This window comes from Phalacrocorax carbo, chromosome 14 (assembly GCF_963921805.1).
Source record: "Phalacrocorax carbo chromosome 14, bPhaCar2.1, whole genome shotgun sequence".
NCBI classification, from domain to species: domain Eukaryota; kingdom Metazoa; phylum Chordata; class Aves; order Suliformes; family Phalacrocoracidae; genus Phalacrocorax; species Phalacrocorax carbo.
The window spans coordinates 6,746,928-6,774,573 of record NC_087526.1 but is presented as its reverse complement, the minus strand read 5'-3'; the positions used below and the strand labels follow the sequence as shown (position 1 = coordinate 6,774,573).

General features: G+C 44.5%; 1 protein-coding gene across 1 annotated transcript in view; it reads right to left on the bottom strand.

Annotated features, from left to right (window-relative positions):
- Positions 1-1,154: 1,154 nt before the first annotated feature.
- NTSR1 (neurotensin receptor 1) overlaps positions 1,155-27,646 on the bottom strand; it is a 64,522-nt gene continuing 38,030 nt past the window's right edge. Inside the window, exons 2-4 of the mRNA XM_064465379.1 lie at positions 20,135-20,336; positions 8,266-8,356; positions 1,155-5,916 (exon numbers count right to left, since the gene is read on the bottom strand). Coding sequence (XP_064321449.1) covers positions 5,667-5,916; positions 8,266-8,356; positions 20,135-20,336 — 543 coding nt within the window. The 3' untranslated portion in view covers positions 1,155-5,666. The remainder of the gene's footprint in view (positions 5,917-8,265; positions 8,357-20,134; positions 20,337-27,646) is intronic.

Sequence of the window (27,646 nt, the reverse complement as noted above, 5' to 3'; positions counted from 1 at the left end):
GGTGGTGCATTTCAGCTCAGTTTTGGAAGATGAATTTTCCAGGCATGAATGATTCAAAATATTTAAATTTTATTTTGTTGCTGCTTTCCAAGCAACCTTTCCCTCTACCAGAAATCAAAACAATAGGGGCGAATGGCTAAAAACTATGAAGATTTTGTGGATTTTCCTGGTGCTCAACTGAGCTATTTTACAACAGAATGTTAACCAGGAGCTGCAGGGAGAATGGAGGTGACTGATTTTTGCTCATTAAGTGTAAGGACACTTTAATATAGTGGGTGATACCCAAGAATTCTGTTCCTACAAAATTGCATCTGTGTTAGAAAAATGGCTGCCAGGGAGAAACTGGGTCATGCAAAAGAGGGGAAGGAGGAAGGGAAATCTCACTGTTAGGGCATGGTGAACTTGCTTTGTTTTTCAGCAGCAAATTCTCTGGGAAGGAGGCTGCCTCCTTCGCTGTGTACCTGCAGCTCCTGGTGCAATAATGCCCTGATCCGCTCTGTTTTCTGGGCAGAGCTGCTGCAGAAATAATGGCCAAGATACTGTGTCTTTAACATTTGCCCTACAACAGGGGAAAGCAAGCAGGCAAGACAAGCAAGACAGGAGTTCAGAAAACAGCCAGACTCCTGTAGTGCCACCTGGATCTCAACACAGCAGCTGCCCTCTGTGCAGCACGCATCTTTCCTGAAGCCCAGATCGCCACTCCCATACTTCAGGCGTGTGCGTGCCACATACTCAAAGCCCACGGGTACAACCAGAGGGAGATGGATGCTCTCCATTGCTGCTCCTAACGGCACAGCGGGACTGTAAACCAGCACAGACCCTCCTTGGTTTTGCCAGGTCTCAGGAGGAATTTCTCAGGGCAAACTTCACTGATGGGAGTCCCCCTCAGACCTAACCAAACTGTCCCCCCATTCGTCTGCCAGCTTGCAGACGCAAGCAGCAGCTGGCGTTTGGATGCCACGTTGTGCCGAATAGCCAGTGCTTGCAGGCTGTGGGAGAGGAGCACTCGGGGGCCCTTCTGCAGAGGAGGTGCAAAGGTCCGTTCAAGGTCGATGGGATTTCACTGGTTCAGACCACAGCCAGATAGCCTGTGCTGGTAAGCAGGCTGTATGATAAAGGCATAGCTACCATTTCAAGCATAACTAGCCCGAGCCTTAAATTTGGATATTTATTTCTTAGAATCAACAAATGACAAAATAAAATAGAATAAAATACCATACAGTACAAAGGCTCTATCAGGAAGTAACCATTTCATTACAGTCTGATCAGTAAATACAGTATCAATAATAGCATGTTACATTGAAAGAGTGTTTCCCATTGCTACACAAAAGGATTTCACACCCTCTTCCTTCCCTTTGTCACAGAAAATATTACAAAGGAGACGCTGACACACTTTTAACACTCATTTTTTCCCCATTGCGCAACAGGCCACAGAAAATAAAGCACATCAACATCTTGTATTTCAGAAAAAAAAAAACAAAACCAAAGGTGCACTTTAAAAAATATATGCGATAAATACAATATGTGCAGGACTACCGGGTGGCACGGCTGGGGAAGGACTCTCGATCACGAAGCCAGGACACAGCATCATGAAATTTTAGATCAGCAATTTCTGGTTTCGCACTAAACGAATCCAGACTGAGAACAGAAGAACTTGTTGAGCTGTAATGTTAAGAACCAGACAGAGCTCTAGCAGATACAGCTTTGTTTAAACAGCTACCAAACAGCACAACCAGGCAGATACCAGACTAACACCCAAGGCGCGGCGCAGGAAAGCCCCGGCGCTCTCGTGCCGCGTGGACGTGTGTCCCTCCCCGAGGGCAGGTAGCGATGGTGGCCGCACAGATGATGGGTTCAAACCTGCAACACGAGCTGTCTGCGGCAACAGCACACCTTGGTTTTTATTTCACTGACCATTTGATGCTATAAACGCAAAGGTCCTGCTACCATCACGTTTACAGCACGTGTCCTGCTAACCCTCCTCACCAACTTTTCCATTTAGTTTTCTCCTTTACGGGCACGGTCGCTGAAGCAAGGTCTCATGCACTTTACAAAAACGACAGGCTCAGCAGAGCGTTCACACGCTGATGTGTACTGGGCCTTTGGTGAGAAAGTCCTGTCTGGGGGAAATTTCTGAATAGCGTAATGACTTTGGAAATCTGATTTCGTACGCTGCCAAACGGATGGCCCCGACCAGAACGCTGTGAAGAGAAACAAAACCTCAAAATAATATTTGAAGAAGTAACTTGATAGACTCTCTTCAGATGGGAATTTCTCAGAATCCATCTGGCAGCACTTCACATCTGTGGGCTCAACAGATTTTTGTTTTTTTTTTTCTAGTCGAAACAAACAGTTCAAAACACTTAAAGGAAATTTGCATAGATTAACAGCATGATGCACCAACGCTCACCTCACTGCCCCAGTGGCGAGTTCAGAAAAGACAGGAATACAAAGGATGGGAGTATGCTTTTTGTCTAATGGCAAAAGCTGCTTATACTCAATTAGATTTAAAGCTAAACCTTGTTGGTTTAGTAGTTCAGCTGCTGCTAAAAGGCATGGAAAGAACCATTTTCCTGGTGTACACTGGGCAGTTTGTACCTTTTTCTTCTCTACAATATCATGCTTTCCTTTACAAAACCATGGGGTCTTGCAGAGTTATCCTCGCTTTGAGCTCAAGAGCGCTAAATCTCTAGGTCAAATACAGCAAAAATAGGTGAGGAGGGGAGAGAGGATGAAATCAGCTGTAACTTACACTTCTCAGCTCAAGGTAGTCAGATTTGGCGAGTGGAAGAGGTAGCTTTGAGCTGCAATCTCAGGTTAAGGCCGTAGACTCAAGTCTGCTCCTGCAGGAACAGAGCTGTAGAAGCCAGCAAACCCCTTGGCTAACTCTCCCCAAAGAGTCAGCTCTTGAGGACTTTAGTGGCCCAACAAACATTGTGGGAAGAGTTTATGGTAAGTTCATTTTTACTGCAGCTTGTTCTGATTTTCATGTCAAACCAAAAATAAACCTACCGGTTTCTCTGAACTGTGATCAAATATTCTGTAAGCTGCTGGTGTATCTCAGTAATGAAAATTTAAGACAAATATCTTATGTGAAACAACAATTTTTGTACAGTGTTTTCAGGGATAATCAAGCACATTTCAGCAGGTTGGTGTTGAACATGTATATTAATAATATTTAACATTTCAAAAGCAACTGAGACACGCAGGACATTAAATCCTAATGAAATTCAAAGCAACACACAGCTACAGCTTCCATGGGAGGTTTCAGAAACCACCTCCCAGCTGTTGACTCTATTTAGAAGTGAAGTTAAAAAATTTGGGTCCTCTCTGGAAACATTTAAAGTATCTTGCCTGGAAGGCCAATGTTAAATGTGAGATAATAATATTCTTCTCCTGTACCTGGACTTTCCCACAAGGCGGTATATACAGGTCTTCGAGTTTTGTCTTCTAACCTGCCCAAGCCATTTCTACACACACACACACACACAGATGACATTTGCATGTTCCTCACAGATTTCTTCCCAGAGAGACCAGTCTCCTTTTTGCCTTTTGGGGTTCTTTGTGTGCATGTGTGCCATTACCTGTTTTTCTTGCCAAAGAGGAGTCAAGTGTGCATGAGCAACAGAAGTGCTTTGTGGTATATAATCTCTGCCCTCTGTTTGGTACAACCAGGGCAAGAAATAAAAAGAAAGCATGACAGGACAGAGCTTGCAGTTTGGCTGAATCAGAAGAAACTAAAGCCCCACTGATTTCTAGTTTGAGCCCTTTCTTTTGGAGTGGTTCTGTACTAGGCATTAAAAGCATCTCCCATCCCTGGTAGGTGTGGTTGGAGGTCGTGGCTGATGGTACCTAGCTCTGCCATGATAGCTAGCTCTGTCCAACTGCCAGGCTATAAATGCCTTGGAAGTAGATGGCCACCACTCACAACTCACAGCAAATGCCCTACAGGTGTTTTCTCTATGCCCTGAGCCCAATAGGGCCTAACCCATGAGATACCACACCTGCAGCAGGAGAAGTCACCAGTACGCAGTGGATCAGTAACTGGTCTCCATCATTGTGTGACAGTTCACTGGGTCAGATCCACATCTCCAGCACTGAGACTTCTGGTACGTACCACAGGCGCTCGTTAGTTGACGAGTGACAGGGTATGGGCAGCGCCCAGAAAGCTGAATTGAGGCAAGCCCCCTGCTCTCCCAATGAAGCGTGGTGTGAAAGGGGACGCAAGGTCACCACCAGCAAATTCACAGCAGAGGTTGCACATGATGATTGATTGGCTCCAAGTTCATGCAGGTCACCATCTGGTGATGCGACAGTGGGGAAAGCCCGTTAGCTTGTCCCAGAGGCTGGCGATTTCTGGTGCTAAAGGCTCTGGAGCAATTTGCTCATCATATAATGGGCTGTTAGAGGTGGAACCATATGGGAGAAAAGCTCATGCTACCTATCCTGGCTAGCTGAGAAATTTAAAAGAGAATTTTCTGGTCTTGTTTCTGTTCCTCTGGCTTGTTAAAAGAAAGTTGGTTTAGAGCTAAGACTCCCCAGTTTAGACCTTCTTGTGTTCTTCATTTGCACTATCTGAAGATTTGTGTGTGCAGATCAGTGTGCCAACAGGTCCAGCAGCAAAAAGAAATAAAACAAAAGGTAGAATAAGAGGCCCTGCTGCCTACCACTGATATAACCTATGAGATGCCAGGTTTGTGAAGATGGTTTGTGAGGAAACAAGTAAAACTGGAATAAGAATGGGAAAAATCTGAAGGTGCCGCAGAATTGGGGCAGGTTGCTCCTACCTCAGCAGCTTGGAGCTCTCATAAGCCTGGAGTTTTCTTACCTCTTAATGCAGGCCAGCTAACTGTTCTCCCTGGTAAAAAGTAGGATTTGGCTGTATGGCCATTTCTGTTCATTTTCAGCACTCCAGCTGGGCACAGTTTCTGCATTCTTGACCTTGCCAAAGACTTTGTTATTTATTGGTGCTGCAGTACCGATACCAGCGAGAGAGGGGGTTTTGCTGTGGCAGTCACTATATATGCCCTAAAGTAAACGATGACCTCCATTTCCCCAGGCCACACCCACCCCAATCTAGGTAAGGCATCATCTGTTGCTATTTAATTTCAAGGAGCCAGAGCAGCTCTCTTGAGCACCTAGGTCGTATTAATAATAATTTAGATATATTTCTAAAATAACCACCTGGCTCCCTGAGTTTTCACTCCTTGTTCATTGAACATCCCATAGATGACCACGTCCATTCTCCAAAAACATCCCTTTCTGTTCAGAACTGCTTTCTCCTCATCAGACTCTCTGCTCGGTGCCACCAAGAGATGTGATCTCAAACCCTTGGATGTGAACGTGGCATCTGTGCACTGAGAAAAGGATGAAATGCAGTATGGTTTTGCCTAAGTTTAATGTATTTTGGCTTCCCAGTTAACACCGCACCTAGATTTATGCCAGACTGAAGTTACAAAACGTGTAGACATTACTCACAAGAGGCAAGGCCAATGCTTTAAAATAACCTCAAAGTTACTGGCAGCACAAAGGCTATTTTTCCAACAAAAATGACTTTGCTAAACACACGTGTGTTACGTGAATTTGGAGACCATGCATGAAAGTCACAGAGGCCTCTCTCAAGTTTTGACTCCATGATGAAATATATTTCCCTTCCTCCTTTGGCTTCAGTATGTAGTTTCCCTTGTGACCTGGCTGGAAAATGTGTGGTTGCTGGAGATGCTGTTGGATTTCCTGGTGAAGGCCAGTCGTTTTTTCTTCTTCCTCCATGGCAGGCACAAGAGTGTGAGCGTAGAGAGGAAGATCTGTCGGAAGTTTGCAGACACCAGGTTGTAGAGGATGGGGTTGATCGCTGAACTGACGTAGAAGAGGACATTTGTCAGCATGTAGAAGTAGTGGTAGAAGTTAAAAAGGAAACTGCAAGGACAGATGAAAGATAAAAATCTAAATAGAATGTGGAGAATTGAAATAATTCAAAGTCACAAGGGCGAGAAAAAACATGAGCTAACCTTTCTCAGTTGGGGACATAAGCTTACCAATGGTGCATGAAACATCAGGAAAACATCTGTGTTTTCAACTGGGACTGGCCAAATATAGGTCAAATACCTCTACAAAAGCCTTACCCTGATCACTAGCAGCTAGAAACTTATTTATGCCCTGGGTCCAGACATGGTATTTACCTCATGCATTCATTTTGTCATTGAAAACAGCATTCTGGAAACTGGGAAGCCAGGTGGAAATCTGTTTCTGTGTCATACATATACATTAGCTTGACTTTTCTGGCTGCACTTCTGGTCTACAGAGCCCACAGAAGAGCCAAGATCCAGCAACACATGCACCTCTGTCCTCCCCCAGCAGTGAGAGCTGTATCAGCTCAATGAATGTGTCCCTGGGTTGAGATTTGTCCGTGATCTGGGATAGCATTCTCTGTTCTGGGGGCAAGCTGATGATAGCATACATTTGAAACACATCCTGACCACTACGATATAATTTTTTCAACTAGAATTAATTGAAAATGCTTAGTTTGTTTTTTTTTTTTTTCTTTTGGAAGTATATTTCCTTGGGACAACTGAGATCAACAGCTCTGAGCTGGTGAAGCTTTTATAAACAACATAGGTCTCATTTTCAGGAGGATGTTCCCCAGGATCATTTATCTCAGTGGAAATTGCAGACCTTTTTGTTACTCTGAGCACTGCCTAACAAAAGATAAATAGACGTGTGCTGGAGTACATCACCAGTCCCCCCACACCCCATCAGCGCTGCCAAGTACCGCATGGCCCATCCAGCTCTTACAAGCAGAGTTTCTCTATGTAGTTGTGAAGAATTGATATAGCAAAAAATTCACTTCTTCAGAGGCAGGCACATGCATTTATAAATGAACACCTCAAGCTGCTGCAAGCTCTTGATTAGCTACCATACTGGTAGTTCGCCGTTCATAATATGCCCGTAAATTCAATGTTTTCCTAAAATCGCTCATGGCTTTTAAAAGCAGAAAAAAAAAAAAGTGAATGCAACCACAATGCATAAATTCACACTAACTGCAGACAGACTTCTCTACCCCTCTTGTTGAAAGCAAATGCAGTCATTACATAATTGATTGCTGCTTTAAGTGCTTTTCCTATAGGAAAGCAAACAAGAAACAACAGTTTGTCCCAGCGTGTGCCTAGGGCCCTGTTTTCATGACTGAAGATAGGTTTTGGTTTTTACTACGGATGGATGTACAATTCCATTCAGTAGACTGCTATATTGTAAATTACTATTTTTGTGCTTGGAGTTTATGAAATTTTAATGTCTCATAGTTGCTCTGCTTTTTGGTATTGCAGATTATTTTGTTCTTTTCCTGTTCGTTGCAGGAAACAGACATAACACCATGGAGAAAAGACGTATTTTTCACTGAGTGCATCTCATGGCATCTCAGCCTACCTGGGCATATAACCCCAGACAGCATTAATGCTTAATTGCGTATTTAAAATGAATAATCAGTTCCATGGCTGCTTTGCTGAGGAGCCTGGCCTGGCGCAGCAGGAAGGCTGCACGGAGCCGCTTGTGTGCCCTTGCGCATCTGTGAACAGCGCACGTGCATTCGGTGTAGATGTGCAATTATCCCTAAATTCTCTGAGAATTTGGACATTTTCTAATTAGTGGCAACTACTAGTATTTAATTTTGATCCGCTCCCTGCAAAAACCAGTAAATAACCTGCCCCAGACTCAGTAAGCAGCGCAGTTATTTCCCCACCTGTGTAATCTCTCCTACCACTAAGGAAATGTGGTGTTGTAGAGCTAAATTGTGTGTTGACAGGAGCTGCTCCATCTTAGGGCCAGTGATCGATATCTCTGCCAAGGAGACACCAATCCACTTCGGATGTATAACCCCCCCCCTCCAAATGTCATTGCATTAAGGGCTGTCAGAGGTGAATATCCATTGCTGTTGTTAACGGGGGCAAGTCTGTGGTCGCAGCCACAGAAGAAGGAGGGGCTGATGATGCATTTCTGTTCAAGCTAATACTTCCTTCACCCACACCCGGGGGATGCTGATGATAAAACTGGTTTTAATTTGGCTGGCAATCATGGTAGGAAATACAAAAGAAAAAACCAAAACAACAATTTAGGAGGTTGAGGCTTTAACCCCTCGCATGGAGAACGCCTTTGCTCCCAGATCCCCACCTCCATCCCCAAGTCTGCTGGTGCCGTGGCAGCCCCAGCTCCAGCCTGACCCCACACCCCGTCCTGGCATGGGGGGAGCTCATCCCCCGAGTCGTGACTCACTCTGTCCAGTGACTGGAGGGGACATAGCAAAACATGAGACGCCGTATGTGATAAGGGAGCCAACAGACCACGAAGGCAATCACCACAGCACCTGCAAGGTATGAAAAAAGCTCATTACTTTTTGTGAGCAATTCTTCATCAGGGCTGAAAAAGGGACCTGTCTGTGTGGTGTTTATTGCTGTAAACTGTTCTCCTAAAGCCCCACTTTGTTTTTCTAGTGCTGTTGTGCAAAGAATTAATAACCCTAAGGGACAACCAGCCTGCAAATGTCTGTAAAAACAAGCATAACAAGTAATAGAAAATAGGAATAAGCATGGGGGCAGTGACATGAACCAAAGAAGGTACAATACGGATAAGGGACTGCTGATGCCTAGTTCGGACACTGGCTTAAACAAAACCGTATTTGCATCTGTTCTTGTGTTTCATGCCCTTGTGGCACCGGGTATTTTGTCCAAAGTACTCACAGAGACAGTTACTGTATGTTTTTCATCCAGGTAGGCAGGGAGCCAGGGACGCTATAATCCCATTAGTTTGTAACACGGAGCCACTGGCCGCAGTCCCCACGGTGCTGGGGAGCATTAAACAGCCTCAGGAGCTGCTTTCTGGTGGTAGGGCTTGTCCTTTTGTTCTATGCTTGTGCAATACCTGAGTCAGTTATTACAAGACATTTGGGTGTGGACATTGCCATAATAAAAATGATTAGTTAAAGGGGAATCAGGGAAACATGGTTTGGTTTTTTCGTTTCCAGATTCCTGCTGGGAGACATCATACAATGGAAAACAAAATGCAACAACTCTGAAGGTTAAAAGTGCTGTTGGTAGAGTGTGTTTGTCAATCTAGATTAAAAGGTAGATATATCAGGCAATCAAGGGAACAATTTGTTTCCTTTCGTAATATGCATTTCAACCTCTGTATGAAATGACAGGATTCTGGCAGAATCCTAGCAGGAAATAAAGAAATCTCAGTTAAAACATAACACAATAAAAGACAAGAAGAAAATCAAGGCTAAATAAAATAATTATGTTAATTTTTTATCCCAAATTTGCTCTACAGAGAATAAGGGCCACATTACTATTGTCCTTTATGTGACCTGTAAAGGGCTAGGAAGCAGCAAAGCTCTTGCAGAGCTACGCACCACCGGTGCAACGTGCATGTGGCACATGAAGGCAAAGGCTGCTTTTCCTTCTGCCTCAGGATTGAAAACATTTATGTGAGTATGTCCCAAACCCAGATGCTGTCATCCCACAGGGACTATGCCATCGCTCGTAGAGGAGATATGCAGAAGATGTGTTTCCCTTGAAAATTGTGGTCCAGGAGGAGCACGTCTGGCTGTAGTTGCATCTCCCCATCACCGTTACTCAGCCAAGAGGCACAGGGGAAGCTTCAGTAATGCAGTGGGGAGGGAAGTGTCTGCCCTGTTTTTGTGGGTGTCATCACTGGCAGAGCCACTGCCTAATTTGTACAGAAATTAAATAATTCCTGGTGTCCAGCTCTGTACTCACCGCTTTATTTCAACTCCATGTGCTATCTCTTTTATTAAACACATAACTAACAATGGAGACGGTTATATTCTTTCAGCATCAGCCTGCGTGGTGTATGAGAGCATCTTCCAGGAATGCTGCAAAAGCCATTTAATCAATAAGGGTTTAGGCAGCTGAAGGGACATGTTTTGGAAAGAAGGCTAGAGGTCCTGTTTTTATTCTCTTGTCCAAGTGAATTCATTGTTTCAATCTGAATATTTCTGGCTGCTATATGGTCATTGTGATCGCAGAAGTAAATCATCACTAGATGTCATGCAGCTCTTCAGACACCATCAAGTGAATGAATTTGACCTGCGTCTGATCCTGCCCTGAGGAGCTTTGCTGTGACTTTGATGGGGACAGCCCAGAAATGACATGTGGCACAGACGAAGTGGGGAGGTCCCCCAGGAAGCTCAGAGGGAGCACTGGATGCCTGCCTTGCTCTTTCATGGTTTTGGGCACCTGCTTTTGGCCACCTCCAGAAATGAATTTCTCTCTTGGATGGATCTTTGGTTTGCCCTGCATGGAGTAGCCCAGCCGTGACTCCCCAGGAGATGCCTCCCAGGGGTCACAGGCGAAGCGATACTCTCCGGCCTCTCCCCCTCCATCCATCAGCCTTGGGCCAACAGGAACGAGCCAATGTCACAGCTCCAGTCCATGTGCTTTCCCAGTGCCTGTACAGGATTAGCTGGATTTTCAGGCTGTGAAAGCAGCTTCCAAATGGCTCCCAACACATGTTCATTTTTGCACGTCATAATTTTTGCAGGAACCTCCCTGCACTGGCACTTCCCAGCTGCTTACCCCTGCATTCTGCTCTTTAAGAATGGGAGGATCTGGATTCTTTCTACAGCCGATTTTAAGTGTCTCACACATCTGCCTGTTAAATTTACCAACACTTTAAATGAAAGTAATATTCTCCTGGTAAAGGATCTCTGTTCTGTTGTTCAGAAAATGCCGTGCCAAATAACATGGAGGCAGGGACCCATAGCAGCAAAAACACATATTGAGAGAAATATCAGTTTAACCTCAGCAAACGAATAGTCAATTCTAAGTAATCTGCAGTAATTCCGTAATATCACATGCAATCACTCTGCAATTAAAAATCTATTAAACACATAGCTAAGTGCATTGGAGACACTTATGGTCTGATTTTGAAATCCCAGCTGGGTAGCTCGCTGTGTGGTTCTGTGCTGCCAGCCTCTGCCGTGCAGATTAGGAGACCCTGACCTGTATTTGTCATCCTTAATCCGTATGTTTCAATTTTATCATACAGGAGATCAAGCAGATTTAGGGTGGCAATCCTGCCCTCTTGGGTCCCCTCCCCAGGGGTGAATTTGCAACGGAGGAACATGTTAACTTTCATCTAACACAGCGTGAAAGTGCCCTTTTCTGCCTGATACCTGGTGCCTTTTGCTGCTGTCTTGTGCCTCCCCGGGCACACGCTTATCAAAACAGATGAGTTGTCAAACAAATGACGGGCAAAGTGGCTGCCAAAATGATTTTTTGTTATTGTTACTGGCTCCTAAAACCTGTTCTCCATCATCTTGAGGCTTCACACAGGGGTTTCTTTGGTGGAGTAAGATGGAGCAGGACAGCCTGTTGGAGCTGAGCGCTGCTGGGGAAGGATCTGACCCAACATATGGTGGGGGTGATTGTCCAGAATGGTGTTCGTGAGGTTGGACATTTCCTGCATCAATTTTTTAAACTAAAAATAAACCAGACCCATCCCGCACTTCTAATTAATTCAGTTTGGTTTTAATAGGAGCAGGGCTGCTCCATGAAATTCTGATATTTCCCACATTTGAGCAAACAAGGTGCCAAACCTGCAAGCCCAGGGCTGCGGAGCGGAGAGACCTGAGCAAGCCGATCCTGGCATGCTGGGGATTCTGGGGAAGGATTCTTCCACCAAGCTGCATCTTCATTTTCCTTCCAAATCAAACTCCCAATTAAAAAGTGTATTAAAACCTGAATTATTGCATCCTGTGGCTTTCTGTTTTGTCTTATAATGGCTTTATTCTCTGTCTGTTTGAACTGCATCCCAAGGAAGAAGGGGAGAGAGGAAGGAGAAGCAGCAAAGAGATGAGCCCTTGTTTGTCTATCACGCAGGAAGCCCTGCAGAGAGAAACATAAATTTTGAGTGACATCTTTTTCATTGTGCAAAAGAAGATTTAAACTGTGCCAGTCTTGATTTTCAGACTAAACTAGAAGTGGAAGCAATCCTAGAAGTTAAATTATATTAGATCACACTGAGTATTTTATTTTACCTTGCGTGTATCCTGTGGCTGAGGCTGGGAGACAGCCCTTCTCCAGAGCCAACATCTTGAAAAACTCATGTTGGGTTAATGTGAGCATAGAGCGATACATCACATATAAAAAGTCCCTGGTGGGTGCTTGGTGGCCAGCTAGGCTGAGCATGGGAGCCTTGCTCAGGAGGGATTTTGAGCCCCCTGACTCTCTCCTGGGGCCATCTGAGGCTCGGTGTGACTCAGAGCACTGGGACAGCAATGGGTAATGTGCTGCTGCTGCTGACCCATGCAGGACCCCAGGGATCTGCTGCAGTGCAAAGCACTTGGATGGTGTTTTCCTCCTCACTTTAGCTCTTCCATCCCCTCTGGGGCCATGCTAAGTCACAGCCTTGCGGCTCGGGGGTGGCCCTCGTGGTGGGTATCCCTCTGTCCTGTCCTCCTTTCTCTCCTGGAGAGGGAGGAAAGAGATGCTGCCCCCTCTTTTAACAACCTCTGCTGTTTTTAAGGCCTCCAGAGAAGCTCAGACCAATCCTTCCTTCATAGTTTTGTTCAGATTATGTTGGCCAACTTATTTCTATTTATCTGCATTTCAAGGGGACCTGAAACACATACGGCTGGGGAACAGTGTGTTGTAATTTCTGAGCAAAGGCAGGAGCTGTTTGGATATGTACCGACCTATCTGAACAACATATCTCAGCTTTTTCTGCCTTTCAGCTCATCAGCAGCCGTGTGTCTCCAATGCTACCCAAGGAATGCATGCTCCAGCTGGTACAGAATAACATATATGACAGTGTTATTTATGGGGCTCATATCAGAATTAATGCTGATTTCTGGAGAAACAGTCCTTGTGTATTCAAAGCTCCTGGGTTTTATATACTTATTTAGTCAATGCCATTAGAAGAGAATCTCTCACAAAGGGGAGCAAGTGTCACTGTGCCATTTGATATGAGAGATGGTAAAAGCTGGGCCAAGTGTAAATGTAGTTGGCACTGCCTAGTTAAACCTCGAGGCACTGTTTACATTAACACAATGCACTACCTGACAGGTCATAGGCAATATTTATACCAGTGGGCCCCAAACTAGGGATAATGGCAGCGGCAAGGCTGGGTATGAGCCTAGTAAAATTAAAACTGCTTCTGCTGGTATTTGCATCACAAGGCTGCAGGAAAGGATTTCTGTAAAAGTTGATAACAACCAGCAGAGATTGGGGACCACCAGCGTGCACCAGTAGTACTCAGGAGTGCAAAAAGGAGAAAAGGGAGAATAGCAATGGGCCTGGGGAGCCCTCAGCTCCTTTAGCCACCACTGAAAACATGCAGCATTTGCTGGATACAATTGCCCCGTGCTCTTGCACATGTTCCTGAGCAGTGTAAGCATTAGATTTGACTCCTCAATTTCCACTCCCAGCAGCCAGAGATCTGCTGTTTATCTTTCTGTATCATTTTCCTTCTTTATTTCCGGCTGGGGGAGGGTTGCCTCTTTTTGTGTCTCTTTTTTGGATTATGAGGTAAAAGATGCTAACTTGCTTGAAAGGAGCCATACTCCCCTAAATACTTGTTAATGGCAGTGAGAGAGCAGAGTGAATAGAAAAACCTTTTGGCATGCAAACCCAATGTATTTTACTCAGACTATATTCTTCAGTCCTGATTTTCAATCACTTCAGCTGACAGATTTGAAAAAGGATTTGAATTCCTGTCCCTGCTCACGCTGGTGATTAAATCATCCACTGGCACCGGTTTCAGCCATAAGGAGCAAGGTTCCTCTGGAGCCTTGAAAATGGAGGTTAAAGCTAACCCAAGAACAGGCTCCAACAAGCAGCACGTCGCTGCTGACCCAGTGCAAACTGGGGTCTCTTCACCGGTTTCCTTCTAAGATAATTATTTTTTTTGAAATTAAAGAAGTTACTTGATTCCATTTAAACTTAATTCGTGCCATTCTGCCCCAGGATGCCCGGATGTTTGGAGAAGGAAGAAGAAAGAAAGAAAGAATATTTCCCCTTTGAAGAATAGATAAGGGCTCCCGTCTTCTCCTCACCCTGTTCAAGGCTCTTTCTATTTGGTAAGATCAGGTATAACCCAAATTGGCATCATCTGCAGCCCCTTTCTTCTTTCCCCTCCAGTTTTGAGGTTTGCGTGTCCTTTGTTCTTCCCAGAACGGTTTCTGCTCTCCAGAGGGACCCTGGGGATGTATTTACTGCATGCTTCTGCAGTGACTAAGGCCCTGGCCAGACTTTATGTTTAAAAATGCATCAGTTAGATTTTTAAACACTCATATGGACAGAATTTAACACCTGGAAAATCTGATTCCTGGGCTTGACCAGCCCTAGGGTTGTCTTCAGAGATGCAGCCACGAGAGCCTGAATCCCAGTAGAAATGCCTCACCAGCCTGAGCTGCAGTGCCAGCGAAGGGACACAGTGTGGGAGGGGAGAAAAAAGAGTCTCCCTGTCCCGAGAGGTGCAGCCGTGGTCCCTTTCTGCTCCTCAGAGGGTGTTTATAGAGTGCTCCGATACTGCTCTCTTTATGTCACTTGGCAGGCTGTAAAGTAAACCTACGCGTACAAACATCTCTGGGAAATATATACAACTGCGATAGAGCTAATTTATCCTCTCGAATTTTAATGTGACACTTCAGCTGTTAAACTCAGCCTCCACAGGGGTTTTGCTGAACTCCACTTGGAGTTGCTCAGACTTCTTATTAGGGGTACAAACTGCCATGAATTTAGTTCCTTTCTTGCAAAAGAAATCTTTCGTGAACAGATCTGATTTCCTTAGAATATAGGAATTATGAAATACCGCTGTGTAAGGAGCAGATTTTCAGACTGGTGCTCTTCTGCGTATTGTGGCTGCAAAGTATTTGCTATTTGATATTCCTGTTTGTGGGATGGTTACACTAAATCTCATGGCAATATTCTCCTCCTGAAATGGATAGCTCAGACTTGGAACATCAGTGAAGAGAAATGAATGAACTCTTCAAAGCATTTGGTGAGAAGGGGAATTATTAATGCACAAATTGATGAAATGTAGGCCATGGCTACTTCATTAATACTTGGCCTTTGTCTAGTATTACTTGAAGAAATGCGGAGACCCCGAAATAATAATCTAAAAATTCTTAGACGTCCAGTAAAAAAATATGGTTTGACTTCATCTCCTAAAAAGCATCTTCCTGAGGCATCACCCAGCCAGCTGTGGGAGACCAAAGGATATTCTTTTAACGGGTTAAACCTCTCTAAGTGTTTTGTAATTGCTTTCGCTAAGCAGCTTCTGTAAGGGAGCAAATGCTACCTGGAACTGATCACATTTTAATAGGCTTAGTCAACGTCCACCCAGGGACATGCAAAGCCTCCCCTTGATGTCCATCAATTTGTCTCAACATTGTTATCAGAGCTCAGCTGTGCCGTTCGATAACTCCTTCCTTCCCCCCACAGCAGGAACCGGCCTGACAGGCAGTCGGTGGTGTTGAGGGCTGCTGGGAGGAGAATGGGCAGCAGGCTGGTGTACTGGTGGGAACAATTAGTCCATGTCACAAAACTGCCCCCTTTGGAGAAGGCATTTTGGCCAAACAGCGCTTTCAGCCTGAGCCAGGCTCAAATATGCCCTCATTTATGAGCAGCTGTTTGGAAACGTGAGGCTGAGATGGGGAAGATTGCTGTTGCCGCTGCCTGGGTACAGTCTGCAATGGTGTGGGCGGTTCACGTGAGGTTTTACCTGCTCAGGGCTGCTTATTCTGAAGGGTGCGTGTGTGCGTGTGCATGTGCATGTTTAAGATATATTTAGGATGTTATGAAATGATTGGCCTATCAGGCTGTGCAATTAGAGAATATTCACCCTTCCATGGAGCACCACACAGCACTCGAGACTCAGCTTCCCAGCACTACCATACAGCCAAGGAATAACAACAAAAAAATGGAGGAGGTCTATAATTGGAGAAATGGAAGGAATATTGGATGGATGAAGGAGGGTATGAAATCTCTTGGTGGGAGGTATTTTTAGCGGCAGCACTGGTGCAGACGTTGCCCTGTTATCCTCACAGAAGGTCTGGGAAGCTGCCAGTGCCTCGAGCTCTCTGAACTTGGATCCTCACACCTGGTGAATGCTGACAGCAGAGAGGGAATTACAGTCAGAAATCACATGCTTAATAAATTAACGAGCTGGCTCCCAGACAGCAGGGCTGACACGTTCCTTGATCCTGATCTCCCTAATTATTTTATACAGGACCAAAGTCAGAGAGAGCCAAGAAAATACATAAATGCTACCAAAGAGAAGGAAAATGATGTTGTGGGTGTTTTGAATAAAGCTGTTAGCTTGATCACTTTTAGCTCCTATTTCAGTGTAAATAAATATATAATCTCAGTAGATCTGGAGGAGGAAAGAAAGGTTTTTTGCGGCTCTGATCTCACCCAACATCTCTGCACACCATGAACGGCAAAAATTTCTTTTCTGAGCACTGGTTTTACAAGTTCTGAAACATTCCACCCTTAAAACAAAATCAAGCTGTCTGTACTTCAGGCCAAAGTTCATTTTTGGAAATGGAAAATTCTTTGACCCCAAAGAAGCTCTGATTTTGTGCCAACAGTTTTATTAGTGTGGACAAGTGTCATTTTTCTTTTCCCATCCTCTTCCATAAACTAGCCTAGACTGCATACGTGGTTTTGGCTTCCATGGATCCCAGGATAAATCATATTTCTTCCTTGTTTATTTTTTGCTACCTGTCAGACAGCTCAGAGGCCTGGTTTATTAAAAAAAGAGAAAGTTGCAAGGAACAGGTGACAAAACTAAACGTGAATCAAGCACATCCAGTAATCAAGTGCATCTGAAAAATGAAATGAAGCAGGATTTCACTCACACTTGCTAGATAAAAAACCCTTTCTGCATTATGTGGTGAATCACAGACAAAACTGACGGTGGATTTCTTATCTGCTGGATCTTCCTCAGTCCAGAAAAGGAGCAAGCGGCCGCTCACTCATTGCCTTCCCAGCAGGGAAGGGAGCTCAGTCCTCCTGCTGGGGTGGCACTGCGGAGATGTCCATAATACCTGTGCATCACTGCCCACAGGGCCCCACAGTGCCACGTCTGACCCACTTTTACACCACTTCAGGCTCCAGAGTGAAGCCCTTGCTTTTACTAACTTTTCTCAGCTTTTGCAGTACACAACAAAAGCAAAACTTTGCCTGGAGAAGAAGAAGAAGAAAATTAAGCTTATTGTTTGGAGAAAGAAGAGCTGTTTTTCAGTGCCTTGGAGGAAATGTGGACCTGTTGATGAGGGACACTTTTCCACCACCAGCGAGCAATGCCCAGAGAACGGCAGGTGTAAATTTAAGTCTCTGTTATTATTCATGAAGAGCTCTGTCCTCTTGACGTTAAAAAAGAACACAATACTAACAGGGGAGAGAGAGGTGTGAGATGTTGTAGCGCAAGTGAGAAAAGGCAACTTCTCACTTAATGGCAGTAGGCAGAAGCGCTAAGAAACAGAAAAAGATAGCGGGGAACTGAGGGACTTGCATGGCCCCGTTCTTGCAGGCTCAGTGGCGAAGCAAGGCTCACTTCTTAACCCTGGGTGGATGGTGGTTAACTGGGGTGCAGAGACAGTAAATAACCACATCCTGACAACATAATTACAGGGAATTTAGTGTCTTCTGGGTTTTTCTGCCTTTTTTCTCTGTAGGCATTTCCCAGCACGGTGTTCAAAGCTGGGGTGCACGTGGTGGCTTGCCTATGGCATGGGCATAGCGCGCTGCGTGGGATGCACCCCTCATGAAAAACAGCTGGAAAAATCTCATGGAGGTTCTTGGTGCCTCTCTGGGGATTTCTTTCCTTGTCAAAAATGTGGCCTTGGCCAAAGCACTTCAGCTACCAAGAGCTTTGCCATGAAAAGCACTGACCAGAAATCTTCCTGCCAACAAACTCTCACCATCTAATGTGCATGAGGACTTGCACAGTTTATATCCAGTACCAGCACACTTCATTAGAGTTTTTTTTTAGGTGCTACTTTTGAAGAGCTTTTGATTTATCATTTGTCAGTTTAAGCTACCAGATACTTTGGTCTTTTCCTCAGCTTATTTAATTAAGCCATCGGTATTTTGCAGTACAGCTCAGTTCCTGGGTGCAGGATCTTTTATTTAACCTTTGTCTGAACCAAAGCTCTGCAGGAAAAGGAAAGGAATAAAGTGATATATACAAGGCTTAAGTTGCTGTTGGCTGAATTGTTAAAATGCTGCACTAGTTCTGCTTTTTCGAGAGACCCTGTGGCTGAGCAGGTTGGTTCTTCAGCTCTACATATCAACAAGGAAAGGCAAAAGAAAAGGATTATTTGTGATGCAGTTGTTTGGAAGAATAAATTTTAAAAAAGAATCTCTTTCTGCCTTTATCGATAGACATCAAAGTTCTATCTACTTTCTCCATGAAGTTATGAATACCCACCCGAGCAGTTCATAAAAGGCCACTTGTGCTCAGAGCTATCGATGTTGTTTGAGACGTTGCATGTACAAACGTGAACCCTTTGTTGCATGGGAAATATGGATGAAGGTATTTTCAAGAACAGGGCTTGGGAATTTGTCTGAAATATGTTTAGATAGCCAGCCCTCAAAGGGCTGCAAAATTTAGTTAAAAATCATATAAGCAGCAGCATTTTTTTTTTAAATTTCTGCTGATGATTTGGCTTGGGGAAAAGAAGTCTTTTTTTTACTATATTATTATTAACTGGGTCAGGATCTGGAAAACATGGGGTGCAATACCTGGTGGGAGAAGGAAAAGTGCAACTCACGGAAGGGTGCACGCATGTCCCTTGGGAACTCTGCTGAGTTTATAGTGAGACATTTGGTCCCCAGGAAGGGCAATAAATCAGAGCCTCCTTACCCCAGAGCTGAACTCCTGACCTGGGGAGACGTTACGTGCAGGAGAGGAATAGGGGAAATCTCTCACCGCAGACAGCACAGTGATCGCCCCATCACTGTCTTGCATCAAGTTTTCAAATGCACAGTGGAGTAATTTCTGGGGTATTATAAAACACCAGGTGTATGGGATTACATGAGCAGTGTTTTGCTATCAAATCAGTGTTGCTGTTATCAGAGTTTGAAGAGGAGAAACATTAGGAAGAGCATGAATTGACCAAAAGTATTCCTTTTTTAATCTGAGTCATTTGGCCATTTTTCTTTTTCTAACGGAGAGAGGAAAATTGAAATCTGAATTAACGCCGTGACTGCTTGTGAGAAACTCTTTTCTCCTACACGTGTATCTTCAGGGGAAAACTGATTTTCCACATACCTCTAATGAAGCAGAGAACACCTCCAGAGCAGCTCCAGCTTTTACCTTGGGAGCAGGGGAATGAAACCACCAACACTGGGTTTCCAAAGTCACTGATTGTAACAGCTGAGAGGAATTTTCACATCTGATTTGCCATTGCCAATGCCAGTGGGGCTGCCTACCTGTGCTGTGCTGCGTATCACTCGAGCTGATCTGCTTAAACCCAGTCCCACAAAATAAGTTTGGTTTTAAAACTACATCAGTCCCCCGGTCACCATCAGAGCCTAAAAACAGCACCAGCCAAAAGAGAGGTGCTCAGGCTGGACCTGGCCAGAAATAGAAAAAGAAACAGGAAAACTTGATGTTATCAAGTTGTTTCTGTTTCACAGAACATGAATTTTTTTTCCTTAAATTTGAAATTTTCATTTATCTGTTTCTCCCCCATTGAAACAATTAAACAATACTAAGATATCTCTTTAGCTCCTTTCTCTATATGATTTTTTTTTTTATCCTTTAAGGGAAGATTAGGACTCAGAAAAGTGACTGTGACAGAGAAAGAAAATAGTGGAAAATAGATGGTAAAATTCCCTAGAAGACTCTTGGTGACTCAAGAAACAGGTGAAGAAGGAAAGAGACTAAGAGAACAAACAAATCTATTTTCCAAAATTTGGGGCTTTGTGACAAGAATTGGACAATTTTGGCAAATGTCAAAGCATTTGGGGGCAATCTGGATTTCCAAAAAGATCTAATTTTCATTTAAAATATTTTGGGTGAAAGCATTTACTGATTTCAACTTATTATTCTTTGTATTGTATTTACTTAGACACCTCTAGCCAGTTCCATGCCAAAATACATGAATACTTACGTAGAACCCTCACGCCGTGCTTCAAGGCTTGCACGCGGCTGGGCTCCATGGACATGCTGAGCATCGTCTGCTGCCCGCCGATGGTGCAGACCTGGTTTTCCTGGGCAGCCTGCTTGAACATGACCATGAGCTGGTTGGCGATGATGGTGTTGAGCACAGAAATGACGACCATGGGGAACACGAAGGAGATGAAAGTGTTGACCTGTGGGGGCGAGATGTGGCATGGTCAAAGGATGAGAAGGATCAATGGAGCAGGAACTTGTGTTTTATTTCTCACAGCAATAGAGAAACAGTCTGCAGTGTAAATCTTTTCCCTCCTCTCACTTTGCTGGCTTTGGCTTTTGAAGGCTTATGGCGCAGAGGGAAAATTCAACCACCGCTGACATTCATTCATGTAGGTCAACACTCAAAAAAGGCAAATTTATTCACATCCAGTTACGTTGCCTTCCTCTTTTAGTGCAGTTCATTGCCAGAAATGCCTCAGCTGAAACATGCCATTGGTATTTTCATCTCACAAACAGCAGGATGCTTCTTAGCTTTCATTGTGCGTAGCGTGACTTCTAAATAACAGTATGATATTGTATTTTTCTTTATTATGAGCACTCCTTAGGATCTTTTTAACTTTATATTTTGTGTTCTGTTCTTTTCTTGTAGAGTTAATGACTACATTTTGTTATCTCATAATCAAATTATCCAATAAACCTTGTGCCTCAAAGGATTAAAATTGATCAGAATAAACAAGTGGAAGTTGTAATGTTTTTAGTACAAATTATTTGATTACTACAGTTTTGATAAAATTAAATGGAGGATCAAATTAAGCAGTGATTGAATCAAGTGGAAGTCACTGTTCGTGTCAAATAAAAGCAGGAAGGCTTTGTGAGGGCCTTCTGCGCTGTCTAGAAACCCCGCTGGAGCTGAGCTTAACGAACGGCAGCCCAGGGAATGAGAGGCATGTATGGGATTTGCCTGCCTGCATGGCAAGGCTGCCGTGGTGGGATGGTGAGCTGCCGGGCCAACCCTCCCTGCAGCACGGAGGGGCTGCGTGCCCAGGGGCTCGTCCTCTCCGCTGTATGGCTCAGGAGGAGGCTCAGCACATCACTGAGATAAGTGTGGGGCCCTTCAAGTCTTAAAATTTCAAAATACTAACAAGAACTAAACTGTGTGCTCCAAATCACTGTGGAAGCAATTTTATTACAAGTGATAAAATGACAAAAAGCTAAAACTAATAAAACAAATAGGGAACTTTGCCCTGTGGCAGGGTTACAAGGCGTGCTAACTTCTTCCCCAGAGAGCCACGTACCTGGCATCTCAGTGCTCTAAAATACAGAAGCAACCCTGAACCCCAAGCCAACCCCACGTCTCTCTGCAGACTTCAAAACCAGGAAAGCCTCATCTAGAAACAGGTGCCCTGTCTGCTCGGATGGAGACGTGCCCTCCCCGCCCACCCACTCACGCAGCACCGTCGCCTCAGTCTACGAGCGTTTGCTGTACTCCCAGTATGTCGTGCAGATGTGTGGTCTCCTTGCTCTGTAGGGATTCAGAAATGCCAGAGATGAATGGCAAGATGGAGAAAGAATCCAACCACACCCCCAGGATGCTACAGGGGATCCATAACAGAAAGAAATAAGAAGCGCATAAGCATATGGGGAGCAGGTGCACTGGCAATCAGAAGCACTTAAGTTCCTTTGTTCGTAAATTTGAGAAAGCTGCAACTCCTCTTTCGGTGAAGACAGGCAGCGCTGTTGTTGCCAAAGTTTTCTTTAGAAGGATCAAGTCTCTATACAGCTTTGTGCTCCAGAGCTCAATGCGTTTAGCAAAAGTACCAGCTGGGTTTCGTCTCTCGCAACCCACATGGTGAGAACATCATCTCTCGTTTATGCTGGTAATAATAATAGCACTCCTCTGTGGACTGAGGAAATTCCTAGATACACCCCACCATTACAAGCTGTTAATGGTCTCTTTTGTTAAATATATAGCAGTTTTCTAAGCTTCTAAAAGATAACACATCTCACAGCCTCCTGCTTATAAAGTTATCTTTTGGAGTCACCTCACGATGCAAAGAAATATCATTAATCAGTAGGGACCAAGTTCTCAGCTGGTACAAAACGACACGGTTTCACTGAGAGAGTAGTTCGTGCTTGTAAAGAACCTGCTTCATTTATTTAACCTTCGTGATGCAGCTGGGCTGCGTTGGTGCACACGGGTGAAATGTCTTGCTCGGACTTAACGGAGCAGACTAAGAAATAAGCCCTGTAGCTCCCCACTCCTATTTCTATGTCGTTAGTTGCTGAATGTCCGTCTTTCCCACTGCTGAACAATGTTTGCACATCAGCAAAAGGAAACACTTAACTCTGGAAATGCTTCACTCTGTCATCTGAGCTTCAGAGTTCATTGGCTTTCATTCAAAATCTTTGCCCTAGCACCTAATATAATTACACAGAACTCAAAAAAGTCCTTTCTGAGATTTCTTTAAAGCTTTGATTCATTCCATAATTGTATTGTGAAGTCTTTAAAGAGCTTGGGAAATTGTCTAGAATAACATTGACTTTCCCATTTATGAATTGTTATGGTAAAAGTGTGAAAATTGCATGCTTTCTATGAAAGGCTATATTTAAAGATTTTTTTCCATGTCTTGATTTCTACTAAAACTCTCATCTAGTTAAAAAAAAAATCAATATTTTCCCCAGAGGCAGAAGGGTTTAATTTGTGGAAAGAATTATTTGCAAGCACAAACTCTCGAGGACAATAAAGGCTGGAAAAACTAATCCCCATTCTGCAAACCCTCTGTATTCAGTGTTTTTTCTGGCAAGCTACTTGCTGGGTTGTGCAAGTCTAGACTCCAGCACACTGTGCACGGCAGTGCAGTAACACTTCATTTCCAGGTGACTTTGCACACTGCTGGAGCTTCAAACCTTTTCAAAGCCAGTGGAAAGTTTCCCACCTGCTTCAAGAGGAGCTGGTCTGGGATCCCAAGACTACATACTCAAAGGTCTTCAGGAGGAGGAAGACTTGTATAGGTGTTTAATGGGATTTTTTATAGCACTGAAACTCCTATCGTCAGTGGGATTAAATTGGCTATGGCTGTCAGTGAACACCTGTGGGAGCCTTTGGGTCCTTATATCCCTTTACAGATTGCTCTGGCCCTGGGAAGGACGGTATCCAGGTTCATTTTTGACCTGAAAGTCTCAGGCTTTCTGTTGGCTCACCATGGAGAGGACAGCTTATGTGATACTGGATCTAAACTAATTCTGTATTCAGGATTGTTTGGATGCACAAGCAGAGTGGTCTGGCCATATCTCTGCTATCACCAAGTGTGGTACAGTCTGATTATCTTCTCCATTAAAACTGACACGTTTGCATCAGTGTAAATCCACCAGATCCAAGGTTTCTGCTCAGCACCGTGATGGGCGGTGACATGCAGCACGAGCACAGTGCAAAAGCACAAAGCTGTGCATGGAAAGGCTTAGCACTGGCTGCTCTCTAGTGTAAAAAAAATCAACACCGCAAACCTTGTGACTGTGTGCTAAATCCTTATTAAAAAAAAATCCTTTACTACAATGTTTGCCACTGGCAGAAGAGAATGAAACACTAACCCACTTTCATGCTGCTGTTGCTCCTGTGATCAGTGCAGTCCTAAAAGCCATTCAAACACTACGCTGGCAGCATCTGTGGGATGGGATTAGCCCTCAGGACCAAACTGTGTTTTGTCTCACATGGAATAAGAACCTTCCCTTCCCGCACTGCCTGAGCGGTAGCACCCAGAGACCCGAATCACTGCTCTTTGGCTGTGCTGTGCAGGACGGTGATGATGCGGATGCAGTCTGAGGGTGAGCTCCCAGCAGAAAAATCTGCCTAGACCCTGTCCCCGTGAAGGCATGCCTGAGGTACCTGAGCACGTGAGGGATGCAGAGAGATGGCAGAGACACGACTCGGCCAGTCCTCAGAGGTGCAACGCCTGCGCTGGCCCCCAAGGCAGGACGCTGACCTTCCCAGCCCCATCTTGGTGGCCGTGGGGGTCCTGCCCTGCTCAGGCACCAAGCCTCCCTCACTCTCTAGTGATGATGCGCTTTTCATCCCAGCTTTCTCTTAGTCCTCTGTTGCCAAAGGTGATTTTAATTTCAGCCAAACATGAAGCATTAAAATTACGCAGGGTTTTGCAGGACACAGAAGACAGAGCAAATCTCGGGATGGGGCTTCATAAACTCATGAGAAGAGAAATGGGAATTTATGGAAATTAAGTCACACTTCTGGAAGGGGAAAATGCAGTTATGAGTCTCTCTTGGTCAGCTCAACAAAAATGAGACTTTGTGTGACACTAGAGAATTCTGTGTGATGTGAGTTTCCTTCTTCCTTCCAAACAGAAGTGTGGGAGAGACACGGGGGGAGGAACTGGAAAAATCAAGTGAACAAAAAGCAGAAGCCAGTTCTTGGGTTTGTGACTCTTCCTAAATCTTTTGTATGGAAAACTGTTCCCCTGACTCTGCTGAGCTTCATGCTGACGTGATTTGCTTTTGCCAAGTCGTCCCTCAATTATTTTGCTGCCGTGGTTTCCCTGGGTTACCACTAAAAGCAGACATCAGCTCACTCACAACGGTGATGGAGAGGATGAGCGTATAACTTCACATAGGGACTCCCCAGAGGTCTTAAACGAGTCCTGTAAATCAGAAGTTTTGAAAAGGTTTATTCTTTTGCATGCTGTGGTGACTTCTGGAGGAGCATAAACTCAGAGGCCACTTTGGAAGATGGTTTTTCCACCCCTCCTAGAAGCCCAAACTTTTGTCTTACACGCATCTGAAGGGGAGGAGGGGAAATATTACATGTTACTGGCACTTACATGTCACCTTTGCTCCCAGCAAAACTCCATTGCCTGAGCCACCTACAGCTGACTGTTCCCATGGGTGGTCAGCGCATGGCTTCGGAGGGGTTCACAACTGTTAATGAGTGCTTGTAGATGCTTTATGAGGTCTTGGAGCACGTAAGTGGTTAAAAGTAAAAAATTAGGCTAAAGGCTCTTCCTGGAGATACAGTAGCAAGTTAAACACCTCCACTGAAAGTATTTGTAATAAAAAAGGCCACGATCCAGAACTATTCATAATATTTCATTGAAAGAGCTTCGATGAGAAAGTGCTCCTTTACTGAGATTGTAAAAGATTTTTGAACTTGTGCCTTGTGTTTTCCCATGAGCTGGCCTTTTTTCTAAATAAGTAAATAAACTCCCACAAAGCAAATGAAGCATGAAATGTCAGTCGCAGCAGCAGCGTGGCATGGTGAGCTGCACCGGTGCATCCCACGATGCAGCAGCCGGGATCCCCTGCCAGGAGGAACAAGACCCCCAGAGCAGACGTGGGGGCCAGCTGAGATTTAGGGACAATTTTAGCTCTGGGTTATGACAGTGGCTTTGTGGCAGAGACCAGAGATGTCACCTCAGTGTCTGATAAATGAGGTGACAGCAGAGACAAATGCTTGGTCTCTGTCAGTGCCACATCCCCAGAGACACGGCCCCTTCCAGCAGGGAGCTGGGATGCTCAGAACAATTATTTTCAGGGATATGAGGAGGACAATTAAAATGAAGAGAAGAAATGTGGACGATGAGCAGCTGGTAAAACCTCACCTGGACTAAGCTTCTCTCGTACTTCATTTCCCCATGGCATGCCTGCCTGCCAGCTGGGAAATGCTATGAAACGGCTGCCAGCCTTTCCATTTTCTGCTGGGGAGGATTTTTCATTGCAGAGACTCTCCTCCGGTTCAGCCACCCCTTGAGGTGGAAGGAAATGAGGCCTGGGGAATTGGTTGAAAAACTCAAAAGGAGATGAAAAGTGTCTCAGGAGGAGATTTGTCTTTGCTGGTTTCCTGGAAGTGATGATGGAGAGGACTGAGGAGGCAGGCTATCGTTTGATTGGTGGTTTTGAGCAAATAAATTAAGCCACATAGCTGGGATTTAACAATCTACCACATTCTGGTTCACCTCATTTCCAATGGAAATGGAAAGTAAATTATCCTCCCCCTGACTGTGGAGGCAGTATTGTTAGCATATGTCAATCAGAAAAGCACATTCTACTACATCAACATTCGGCTGCCAAAAAATCTTATTTGACTAAATGTACTTTACAAAATTACCAGTTATCTCGCTCAGTGGCCAGAATTAGCATCTTTTTAACCACCCAGTAGATAATTTCAGCCTTTAATGAGCACAGTGCCGCATTCCTGGATACGGCAACCTGTGGAAGACAAAGCAGGAAGGGGAAAGGCACATGGCGATGGCATGCCAAAAGGAGCATTTGGCAATGGCACTCATGTTTGATATTCACAGGATGTATCTGATGAAAAAGCCAAAGGTTGTATTTTTTTCCCCCAGTAAATAAATTACCATCTAATTAAACCCCATCTTTGCATAGCTTTCTAGATTTTCATGCCAAGTATCTAGTGGTTATCAGCTAAAAGCCCTTCCTTAGATACAGCAGGGCAGGAGAGGTCTGCGTTTGTGAGTGATGGAAGAAAATAACAACTGCTTTTGTAGCTGGTACCTGGTACAGGGAGGAATGTGGAAGCAGAAGAACTGCAGCCTAGGAAGTGCGTTCAGCTCTTCTGGAAATTTCTGAGGAATTTTATTAATTTCAAAGTGTATTACCACTAGAGTTTAGTAGAAAATCTTTCCAATCTTTCCTCTCTTTGATCACTCATTTAATAAATATCTAAATTAAATCTGCAGATTCAAAGAGGAAGCTTAAAGGAGTATGGAAGTGAGAGAATATATAAACTAAGGAGTCTGAAATGCTTGAGTGGGTATCAAACACTTGTGGGGACCTGTACTGCAGGGTACGGGCGCTGGTCCTTATCTCAGTTAAGTGCATCGTGGTGTGGGGACACAAATCCTGGATAAATAGGAATAGGGCCAAGTATTGAAGCCTGTGTGTAGATCTGGAGCTCTAAGTGTGTACTTGAGCAGGAGCTCAATCTTTACACATTGCTGGTTTTAACTCAGGAAGGTTTGCCTGTCACGTTTTATTTCTGGTGCTGCTATCTCAAGCAGCCCTGACAGCGTGATAAGGGGTGATGCAGCTGTCACCCTCGGACGGAGGCTGGCCGGTGGCGTGGATGAGTAGCACTAGGTGCCCTGCACAGGCTCACTTGGCGGCTGCATGTGGGTATGGCCGGATCCTGCATCCCTGCAGGGTCCCCTCGCACCACCAGACAGTGCGACACAAGACACACCGCCTTGGGACTTCATCAGCTGGGTGAGACGGCCCTCCCCTTGCCTTGTAACCAGAAACGGTATGTAGATATCTGATGGAGATCCAGGTGATGGGACGTTATATCCCGTCATTAACTTAATGAATAAGCAAAGAAAAGATACCAAAACCCAACTAACATTTTATCTTTAAAGCATTCTGAGAAATAACCACAAAAGCCTCTGGCTGTTATCTTACTGTAAGCCTTCTACCTCTTCTTTCCAGCTATAGGTAAGTATAGGTTCCATACATCTTATCCAAGTTAACAGAGTGTGATGGTGTG